The sequence below is a fragment of the Pollachius pollachius genome (assembly GCF_949987615.1).
Source record: "Pollachius pollachius genome assembly, chromosome: 15".
NCBI lineage: Eukaryota > Metazoa > Chordata > Actinopteri > Gadiformes > Gadidae > Pollachius > Pollachius pollachius.
Genome location: NC_136948.1, coordinates 4,997,824 through 5,009,522, shown reverse-complemented (window position 1 = coordinate 5,009,522; position 11,699 = coordinate 4,997,824). Strand labels below are relative to the sequence as shown.

At 54.3% G+C, this 11,699-nt stretch overlaps 1 protein-coding gene across 1 annotated transcript; it reads right to left on the bottom strand.

The window, feature by feature from the left end:
- Positions 1–316: 316 nt before the first annotated feature.
- On the bottom strand, positions 317–11,668 carry golga5 (golgin A5). The gene is made up of 13 exons (XM_079752596.1): positions 11,491–11,668; positions 10,510–11,196; positions 9,285–9,479; positions 8,486–8,705; positions 8,271–8,394; positions 7,704–7,907; positions 4,743–4,913; positions 4,216–4,344; positions 3,073–3,171; positions 2,738–2,963; positions 2,077–2,176; positions 1,478–1,541; positions 317–786 (listed from the first exon to the last, which is right to left on the bottom strand). Exons 2-13 carry the CDS (start codon positions 11,186–11,188, stop codon positions 706–708), a joined length of 2,292 nt encoding a protein of 763 aa, XP_079608722.1. The 5' UTR covers positions 11,189–11,196; positions 11,491–11,668; the 3' UTR covers positions 317–705.
- Positions 11,669–11,699: the final 31 nt, after the last annotated feature.

Here is an 11,699-nt window from a genome sequence, read left to right as displayed (position 1 = left end):
GGAGTAGTATGCTTTTGTTTCATCAGGATTGACCCTTGGTCAATAGATAAATCACATCAATCCCATTAAAAATATCCTTATTAGGCGAATACAGATTAGCTTGGAATCGTGCGCTTCTATTCAAATATTTTTTAGATTTTAAACTTAAGATATTCTACTTTTAAGTATACCGTTTTTTTACACTGCAAGTCAATTATATTTATTTTTTCCTAAAGAAATAATACTTACATGAAAGATAAAAAAGCATTGGGATTCCTCAGCCTCCAACTGAACCACATTCAGGATCTTCTTTTACAGATGTTTATTAAAAGCCTTTTGTTTTTAAACATAGTGTTAAATATAATCTCTCAGGGAAACATGTCAGAAGGGAGATGAAGAAGAAGTGCTGTACGATATCGAAATAATCAGCGTTGATTTAATGCCTCGCCACCGCCCACCCCTCCACAGCGTTCGTCTAAAACCTCATGCCACTCGCCAGGAATCTCCAGATTGGGAAACCAATATTAATAACAATAATAATAATAATAATAATGATGATGATGAAGGGCAGTCAGTGGAAGTCTGTAACCATGGTGTTTCTGTGCAAAACAGGAAGAGTTTGGTTCCTAGTGAGAGTCGTTGAACCGTCGTCCAGCAGCGAGCCTCATTGTTTGTTTTTCGTTCCACCGAGGGCAACCGTTCCCGACGTCGGCAGCCGGGGGGTCCTCATCTGCCCCCCGGGTGGTCTGTGTGCATCTCCGGCGTGTAGGTCAGCAGAACTATCATCACCCACAGGTGCAGGAGACCCTGCGGGAGGAACAGGAGTCCACGCTGTGAGCTGGGCCCTCCCTGTGTTAGCTCTGGCGTGTTATTCACTGCGATCCTGGTTTTATGTGTGTTACTATGTATGAAGTAGGCTACTTTGAATCAAATGTACGAGAGGTGCAAACGGAATCAAATGCTCCGTTCTCTGCACCACTGCTGTAGCTCCAACAGATCCGGGAGTGGTCGCCAAAACTTACAAACATTTACAATACTTCTTTGAGCCTGTGAGAACATTGACAGCAGCCCCAATCCTGTAGCTAAAACACTGGATCAAATTCATGAAACATTAATGGCCTGCATTTATACCGCGCTTTTCTGACCAGTGGCCACTCAAAGCGCTTTACAACATGACCTCACATTCATCCATTCATACACACATTCACACACCGACGGCGGTGTCGACCACGCAAGGCGACAGCCAGCTCGTCGGGAGCAGTCAGGGTGAGGCGCCTTGCTCAGGGACACCGGGAAGCCGGGGATCGAACCAGAATCCTTCCGGTTACCAGCCAGCCCGCTCTACCTCCCGAGCCACATGCCGCCCGACAACAAATGTGTTGTGAAGAATTATACACATATCACAGAAAGCACATATTTTGGTTGCATTTAAAAAAATAATTCTCAAGGCTCAGCAGGTTAAGCCCTGTCACGACGTACAAGAGTCAAAGATACTCACTATGTACAAGATAACAAACACTCTGGCGATGGGGTAGCGTCGCAGGAAGATCCCCAGTCTGATGCTGAAACAAGAACATGGGCCAAGCATTATGGATTGTTCCAGATGCCTCGGACACCAGCCTTCCAACTTGCACTTGTGACGTCATTTCCTGTCTCGTAGCACTTATAGCGTTCCCGTTCTTCTTTGTGATTATCTCAGGTCATTGGCTAGACGTTGTTATTGTTAGCTACATTAGCTTCTTTAGCAAACCAGCTCAAAAGACCGTGCAATGCATAAATTGTTGACCGGAATAAGGTAGCTATGTTATAAAGTGTGTAAGACCATTAAAAATCAATATTAAAATGAACAACGTGGTACAAATAAATCTCTTTACGGGCGCAGCCATCTTTGTTTTTGTTTGCCTCACTGAACTCGGTATACTCTCAGAACTCCGAGAGGGACCGAACAAAAGGGGATAGTGCCTCCGTGAAATGCGGCCAAAAAGCTGGGAGATTTCCCCACTTGCAACTCGGAAGGCTGGTGTCCGAGGCATCTGGAACACACCATCAGCAACTAGGGACATGGTGTCGGGGACGCACCGAGCAGCGCAGACTGACCTGAAGCGGTCGATGGTGCTGGCCGCCTTGCGCACCTGGCCGTACATGCCGGGGCTGTCCTGGTCGCTGAAGAGCACGGGCGTGGCCCTCTGTCGCGCCCCTGGGGGACCACGCACACACAAACAATGGTCAATGGTAAATGGAGTGCATTTATCCAGCGCTTTTCTAACCAGCGGCCACTACACTTTACAATATTGCCTAACATTCGCCCATTCATGCACACATTCACACACCGATGGCGGTGTCGACCATGTGAAGGCGACAGCCAGCTGGTCGAGAGGAGTCAGGGTGAGGCGTCTTGCTCAGGGACACCTCGACGCTCGGATAGGAGGAGCCGGGGATCAAACCAGCAACCTTCCGGTGACCAGCCGACCCGCTCTACCTCCTGAGCCGCATGTTTGCAGATACACAGGAAGAATTTACGAATACTGCCATACTCTGGTATTCCATATTCTGGAATACGGCAAAATAGGGGTTTTAAAAAGGTATCCAGATTTTGATAATTATGTCAGTCAGGCAGGCAGTTCATGAACCTAAATTCAAATCACATATCTAAAAAAAAATTCAACCAACTGCGGTAACCCGTGTTCACCAGCGGATGGCGGTGTTACCCTGGTCAAATTTCCAATGTCGGGTTGCCCCTCAACTCCTCCCCTCCTACCTGCTCCCTCCAGGCTGCCCATGTGGATGGCCTGCCCGCCGCTCGGCGCCCCTCCCTGGGCGTTCTTCAGCTGCTGCTCCAGCCTCTCCAGCTGGAAGGCCAGGGAGCTCTTCTCCGTGCCCAGCGCCTCCAGCATGGTCTGCTTCTGGATCAGCGTCTCCGTCAGCTGGTGCAGACGGCTCTCCAGCTCCAGCTGGCTGCTGCTGCTCAGAGCCTTATTGGTCAGCTAGCCGGGACCAAGGGATGAGTGACAGGTCAGGGGGGGGGGGGGGGCCGTTGGTAAAGAGAGCTGAGGTGCAGCCGGGGGACGATGGCGAGGAGGTGAGGTGGTCTACCTGGTTCCTCAGCTTCTGGATCTCGTCCTCCCGGTCTTTGATCCGGCTCTGCAGGCTGGCTTTGGTGCGGTGGCTCTCCTCCTCCAGGTACTGCAGCTCCTGAGGAAGGGGACGACGACACGAATAGAACATTGGTATTCAGAAAAGACAAAAGTGGAACAGAAATCAGGATATCAAGCCATTAAAAGGGTAAATATATCTGGTAAATCGGACCTATCCCGGACATGTGCTGCGATCCAAAGTACTTGGGACGAGGTTTGGTTCAGCTTTGTCCATCTATGTCCTCCTCCTACCTACGTGTGGTGAGGTGTGTAATATCTGGTTGCATCCCGCCCCTGTCCTTCATGTGTCTGTGTCCTATCTGGGTGGTGGGGTTAGCACTAGCTTGGTGTAGCTCTGTCTCCCACCTGTTTCATTGAGTTTAGCGTTAGCTTGGTGTATCTCTGTCTGCCACTGGTTTTAATGAGGTTAGCGTTAGCTTGGTGTATCTCTGTCTGCCACTGGTTTTAATGAGGTTAGCGTTAGCTTGGTGTATCTCTGTCTGCCACTGGTTTTAATGAGGTTAGCGTTAGCTTGGTGTATCTGTCTCCCAACTGTTTTAATGAGGTTAGCGTTAGCTTGGTGTATCTATCTGCCACTGGTTTTAATGAGGTTAGCGTTAGCTTGGTGTATCTCTGTCTGCCACTGGTTTTAATGAGGTTAGCGTTAGCTTGGTGTATATGTCTCCCAACTGTTTTAATGAGGTTAGCGTTAGCTTGGTGTAGCTCTGTCTCCCACCTGTTTTATTGAGTTTAGCGTTAGCTTGGTGTTTCTCTGTCTCCCACCTGTTTTAATGAGGTTAGCGTTAACTTAGTGCATCGGTCTCCCAACTGTTTTAATGAGGTTAGCGTTAGCTTGGTGTAGCTCTGTCTCCCACCTGTTTTATTGAGTTTAGCGTTAGCTTGGTGTAGCTCTGTCTCCCACCTGTTTTAATGAGGTTAGCGTTAACTTAGTGTATCGGTCTCCCAACTGTTTTAATGAGGTTAGCGTTAGCTGGGTGTAGCTCTGTCTCCCACCTGTTTTATTGAGTTTAGCGTTAGCTTGGTGTATCTGTCTCCCACCTGTTTTAATGAGGTTAGCGTTAGCTTGGGGCTCCTCCCCTACCTGTTTGTGTCGGTCCAGCTCGGCCTCGGCCTCCTGCTTGGCTCTGATCTGCATGGCCTGCTGGTCCTGGAGCTCCATCTGCTGCTGCCTCCACGTCTCCACCTCGCTCATCGCCTGGCTCTCCAGCTCCTACGGGTACCGGCACGGTTGTTGCACGTTTTTTTTTTGCCAAGTGAGGCCATGTTCTGTGTAAACTACAGACTTTTAACTGACACTGCTAAGGATGTGTAGATGTTTTTCTTTTGTTGTTCTTTGCAATTTCTTATTTTTTATCAATTTATCGTCCTAATTCTTATGCGGTTTTACCAATCCTAAATATCGGCTGCAATGGCCTTGCTTGACCAGAGGTGGCGCTGTGGATACATTTAAATGTGAGTCTTTAAGTGCGTCCCCTGTAATCAAATGGTCGACGGAAGTCTTCTTGCTCATGAGCCCCTCGGTAGTCAGTAGCTGAACCAACCGCCTTCCGACCCCAACGTTCCCAGACCCCCTCTGACGTTTGGCCCTGCATGGGGGCCCCCCCTCACCTGGACCTCGGCCCGCAGCGCGTGGACCTGGCCCTGCAGCCTCTGCACCTCCTCCTTCTGGAGCTCCTTGTCGTGGCGCATCTCCTCCAGCTCCAGGACCGCGCCCCGGCCGCTGTCCAGCGCGTCCAGGCCCGAGCCCTCCTTCAGGCTGGAGATGAGCTTCTCCTTGGACTGGGGGGGGGGGGGGGGGGGAGACAGAGGAGAGGGAGTGAGGCTGGAGACCAGCTTCTGCTTCAGGGACACCTCACCACACTCAGCTAGGAGGAGCCGGGGATCGAACGAGCAACCTTCCGGGGACCAGCCAACCCGCTCTACCTCCTGAGCCACATGCCAGCCCAAGATGACATCACCCAGGCCCACTGACCTATAGGATGGCCCACTGGCCTATAGGACGGCCCACTGGCCTATTATAGGTCAGTGGGCCGTCCTATAGGCCAGTGGGCCGTCCTATAGGCCCTATAGGACGGCCCACTGGCCTATAGGATGGCCCACTGACCAATAGGACGGCCCACTGACCTCTAGGACGGTCCACTGGCCTATAGGACGGCCCACTGACCAATAGGACGGCCCACTGACCTCTAGGACGGCCCACTGGCCAATAGGACGGGCCACTGGCCTATAGGACGGGCCACTGGCCTATAGGACGGCCCACTGGCCAATAGGACGGCCCACTGACCTATAGGACGGCCCACTGACCAATAGGACGGCCCACTGACCTCTAGGACGGCCCACTGACCTCTAGGACGGCCCACTGGCCAATAGGACGGCCCACTGGCCTATAGGACGGCCCACTGGCCAATAGGACGGCCCACTGGCCAATAGGACGGCCCCCTGGCCAATAGGACGGCCCACTGGCCTATAGGACGGCCCACTGACCAATAGGACGGCCCACTGACCTCTAGGACGGCCCACTGACCTCTAGGACGGCCCACTGGCCAATAGGACGGCCCACTGGCCTATAGGACGGCCCACTGGCCAATAGAACGGCCCACTGGCCAATAGGACGGCCCCCTGGCCTATAGGACGGCCCACTGGCCTATAGGACGGCCCACTGGCCTATAGGACGGCCCACAGGCCAATAGGACGGCCCCCTGGCCTATAGGACGGCCCACTGGCCAATAGGACGGCCCACTGACCTATAGGACGGCCCACTGGCCAATAGGACGGCCCACTGGCCTATAGGACGGCCCACTGGCCAATAGGACGGCCCCCTGACCTATAGGACGTCCCCCTGGCCTATAGGACGGCCCACTGGCCTATAGGACGGCCCACTGGCCAATAGGACGGCCCACTGGCCTATAGGACGGCCCACTGGCCAATAGGACGGCCCACTGGCCAATAGGACGGCCCCCTGACCTATAGGACGGCCCCCTGACCTATAGGACGGCCCCCTGGCCTATAGGACGGCCCACTGGCCAATAGGAGGGCCCACTGGCCTATAGGACGGCCCACTGGCCAATAGGACGGCCCACTGGCCTATAGGACGGCCCACTGACCTATAGGACGGCCCACTGGCCAAAAGGAGGGCCCACTGGCCTATAGGACGGCCCGCTGGCCTATAGGACGGCCCGCTGGCCAATAGGACGGCCCACTGGCCTATAGGACGGCCCACTGGCCAATAGGACGGCCCACTGACCTATAGGACGGCCCCTGGCCTATAGGACGGCCCACTGGCCAATAGGACGGCCCACTGGCCTATAGGACAGCCCACTGGCCAATAGGACGGCCCCCTGACATATAGGACGGCCCCCTGACATATAGGACGGCCCCCTGACCTATAGGACGGCCCACTGGCCAATAGGACGGCCCACTGGCCTATAGGACGGCCCACTGGCCAATAGGACGGCCCACTGACCTATAGGACGGCCCACTGGCCAATAGGACGGCCCACTGGCCAATACGACGGCCCACTGGCCTATAGGACGGCCCCTGGCCTATAGGACGACCCCCTGACCTATAGGACGGCCCCCTGACCTCTAGGACGGCCCACTGGCCAATAGGACGGCCCACTGGCCAATAGGACGGCCCCCTGGCCTATAGGACGGCCCACTGGCCAATAGGACGGCCCACTGACCTATAGGACGGCCCACTGACCTATAGGACGGCCCACTGACCAATAGGACGGCCCACTGACCTCTAGGACGGCCCACTGACCTCTAGGACGGCCCACTGGCCAATAGGACGGCCCACTGACCTATAGGACGACCCACTGACCTATAGGACGGCCCACTGACCTATAGGACGGCCTACTGGCCAATAGGACGGCCCACTGGCCAATAGGACGGCCCCCTGGCCTATAGGACGGCCGCCTGGCCTATAGGACGTCCCACTGGCCTATAGGACGGCCCCTGGCCTATAGGACGGCCCACTGGCCAATAGGACGGCCCACTGGCCTATAGGACGGCCCACTGGCCAATAGGACGGCCCACTGGCCAATAGGACGGCCCCCTGACCTATAGGACGGCCCCCTGGCCTATAGGACGGCCCACTGGCCAATAGGACGGCCCCCTGGCCTATAGGACGGCCCACTGGCCAATAGGACGGCCCCCTGGCCTATAGGACGGCCCACTGGCCAATAGGACGGCCCCCTGGCCTATAGGACGGCCCCCTGGCCTATAGGACGGCCCACTGACCAATAGGACGGCCCACTGACCTCTAGGACGGCCCACTGGCCAATAGGACGGCCCACTGGCCAATAGGACGGGCCACTGGCCTATAGGACGGCCCACTGGCCAATAGGACGGCCCACTGGCCTATAGGACGGCCCACTGACCTATAGGACGGCCCACTGACCAATAGGACGGCCCACTGACCTCTAGGACGGCCCACTGACCTCTAGGACGGCCCACTGGCCAATAGGACGGCCCACTGGCCAATAGGACGGCCCACTGGCCAACTGGCCAATAGGACGGCCCCCTGGCCTCTAGGACGGCCCCCTGGCCTATAGGACGGCCCCCTGACCTGCAGGATGCGCGAGGCCTTGTGCTTGTAGTCCTGCAGCTCTTGCCGGCCCAGCTCGGCGGTGGCCCGGGCGCTCCGCGTCTGCTGCTGCAGGTCGTCGGCGCGGTGCCGCTCCTCGGCCGCCCGCCGCTCCGCCGCCGTCACCGCCTCCGCCAGAGTCTGCCGCTCGGCCTCCGCCCTGGAGAGACGCACCGCGGCCTCGCTCTGGGGCAGGAAGGGACAGGGAGGGAGGGAGAGGGGAAGAAAGAGACATAGAGAGAGAGAGAGAGAGAGAGAGGCAGACAGACCAAGGCAGTTACAGAGTTAGAGAGAGAGAGACAGACACAGAGACAGAGGCAGAGGAGCAGTGAGTTGCCATGAGGTTCTCGGAGACATAAATAAAGAATAAGTGAGGCGGGGGGGGAAGAGGAATAATGTATCGTATGAGTGGAAGCAGGTAAGCACAATGGGAGTCTAACCAGGAACCTCTCGGCTGGAAGTCAACCACCCTAACCACTAGGACGATGTTGGCTCTTTCTGGGAAAACAGAGCTGAGGCCACGCCCACAGGCCTCCCATTGGCTCCTACCTGCATCTGTCTGTAGTTGTCCTGCTCGCGGCGGAGGGTTAGCTCCACCTCCCTCAGCCTGTGTTGCAGCGTCTCCAGGGCCTGTGACTGCATGCTGCTGCCTTCTGATTGGTCCTGCAGCAATCTGAAACCAAGAAGGGTTCGGGGTCAGAATGCATCGTCCGGTAGGCTGCGGGACATTGCCGCTCGAACCCGAAACCCTTTCCGACTGTTACCGGGACTTCTCGTTCTGCGCCGCCTCCAGTGCCGAGTTGCGGGTCTTCAGCAGCTGGTCGGCCTCGTCCAATCGGATCTTGAGGACCGCCAGCTGGCCGTCTTTGGCAGACAGGGCTTCTGTGAGGTCATCAACCTGCGACCGGAACTCTCGGACTACACGGTCCGTCGTGGACTGGTCCGAGTTCCACTTGTCGGAGCGGAGGCGGGCCTGGTTCAGTTCTGGTGTGTGTGGGGGGGGGAGACAGAATCATCATCACAAATGATCACTTCAATCATTTGCACAAATTCAACATGTATTAAAGAAGGCACTGATCTATACAAAGAATGATTGTATAGAATCCACCTGACATTGTCCAATCCAGATTCTGGTGGTCAAGTCAAACGCCTTTGACCATTTGATGACTCTTATTGGTTGCTCTTAAGTGCAACCAACTTTTAAGTTTCAAAACGTACATAAAGCAAAGATTTAGGAGGAAAAAGCTATTGGGGGGGGGAATCCCACTCAAATACATTCCTCCTGAAGCTGACCGCAGTTTGGGGTTTCTGGGCGCGCCCTCTTTTTCACGGATTCTCCTTCCTCCTTGTTGTCAGATTTACGTTTCAACCACCTGTCCATTTTCCTCGATTCTCTTTTGTCTAGCTTTCAGATTATTATTATAATTGTATTTTTTTTTTTTACAGGCACTACTCCAAAGTACCCCCCCCGGGGGGTGTGCGTACCCACATTTGAGAACCACCGATATGGACCATGCTGTGACACAAGGCGCCATACTTCAACCTAATGTGCTGTAGGCCTACCCTCCTGCATGGCCTTGGCCCTCTGGATGAGCGAGGCCATCTCCTGGTTGAGGGAGGACACCTCGTTGCGCAGCAGCTGGTTCTCCAGGCGCAGGCTGGACAGCTCCTGGCTCTGGGACTCGTCCGGGAACAGGGGCTCCGGGCGGCCTGAGTCCTGGGGGGCTGACAGCCCTGAGTCTGAGCCGTCGGGGGTGTCTGGTCGGAGGAAGGTCGGCGGGTTGAAGGAGGAAAGGGATCAGAATATATAAGAGTTTTTAAATATGTTTATGTCGGCCGGGGGGGGTAGGGGGGCCTTACCCCCTCCCACCTCTCTTAAGCACTTATTTTATGTTCTACGTCCTGGCACTTAATGTACACACTTATAGAACTCAGTTATATAGCATCTTAAGTAGGGATCGACCGATATGGATTTTTTTAGGGCCGATACCGATTTTTTTAAATCAGCCTTAGCCGATAACCGATACGCCGATGCTGATTTTCTTGAGCTGATACTACCCTGGAAATCCAGAGTTCTCGCGAGAGCAAAATTTGAATTTTCTCAGCTAGTCACTCTGGGAACGAGCAATATACTTGTGTATATTCTGGGCCTCCTCTGAACGTTAATCAATCACATCGATGTATCAATATATCACTAATCTTAAGTATCTTTGCTGCATATGGGGTATGGTTAAGTTAGCAATTGTTAGTGCTTGGCACTTTGTTCTATGAACATCCTTACTGTACCGACAGCGATATATTGTTGTTTCTCTTTCTTCTGGCAAATGTATTTATTTGAAGTCGCTTTGGATGAAAGCGTCTGCTAAACGCCCTAAACGTAAATGTGAGGTGAATATGAGAGCCGGAGCACTGAGATAGTGAGACTGATAGGGTGAGATGATAGATAAAGAGAGATAGAGCGATAGCGAGAGAGTGAACGAGATAAACGGATGAAGAGTCGAGAAATAAAGAGATGCAGATTGAGCGATGAAGACAGAGCTAAACAGAGGAAGATTTAAAGAGATGTAGAGAGAGGAAAAGAGCAGAGAGGACGAGTCAGAGTGAGATGTCAGAGAGAGTTAGAGCGCAATGAGCAGAGATAGACACATGAAGATATAAAGAGAGATACAGAGATGGAAAGTGACAAAGAGAAAGAGAGAGAGAGGGAGAGATCCCAGAGGGAGAAGGCTGCTTCCAAATGGGCTGCCATGACTCCAGGCAGCATCCAATCAGCTAAAGAGGCTCCTACCGCGGCCGGTGTCCCGGGCAAGGCCCTCCTCCGATGTTTTCATGCTGTGCGTCGACAAGGAGCTGAGGCTGGACGCCCGGGAGATCCCGAGGGCGGAGTGGGGCGTGGAGGTCCCGGAGGCCAACGCGCTGGACACGGGTGTGGAGGTAGAGGGCGGAGCCTGGGGCTCCACCACGGGAACAGACACCTTCGGGAGATCTCGCCTCACGTCCTTCCGGTCGCTAGCGGCGGCCGGCGGGTCCGAGCTGTTGAGGAAGTCAAACAGCATGTCGTCGTCCACGTCCTGCTCACTCTTTTTGCGCCTCACAAAGCCGGAGGAGGCTCTGCCCGTGTTGGTGGAGGAGGTTGCTCCGACGCTGGCGGAGCCCAGGGGAGTGGTGGTGGTGGGGTTGGTGGAGGAGACGTTACTTGCGTTGGAGAAAAGAGGGGCGTTGGATCTTTTGATGTTGCCAGCTGCCGCGGTGATGAAACCTGGCGGATCGTGGAGCGATTCGTAGTTCTGCTGCATCCCAGGACCGTCCTTCCGGTACCCGGAGGTGGCGTACACGGAGGAGAGCGACGGATCCCCTCCGTATTCAGCTGCCAAGGCATTCTCCTTCTGCAGGGCAGTAGCGGCTCCTGCGTCCACTTTGTTTAGGAAATCTTCCGCTTTCCCGGCCAAGTCAGTGAACCAAGACATCCTTCACCCTGAGGGAAGACACATTTCGCCAAGACTTAAGGTGAGTTTTCTGCAACAGCTAACAAGCGAACCAAAGCAAGTCGCACGGATTCCAGCTAGGCCTACTACTACAAACGCACTAACAGTATCAATCTTCTACAAATAGATAGGTCAACGTCAGCGAATGTGGAAGGAATCCACAATAATGTCAACCACCATCTGCATCGCCACAACCCGACAGTAGTCCCAGTTTAGAGTCAACTATTCTATAGCCGCAGAGCTAACAGCATAGCTAGCCAGGTTCGAAGCAGGCAGTGACATACCGTTCACGACGCGCAGTATAGACAACGGGGAGGTCCGACTGTGTGGCTATCCGGTAGGTTTCATCAGTGAGCGGAAAGAGGTTTATTCAAAGAAAAGAGACGCTGAATGTCATCATCTGTCAAAGAGGATATTGTTGATCTGCTCTCCCATACGTGGACCAGGAAGTGCTACCGCAAGGACCCCATAACAGAACGCCCCAAACAGGGCC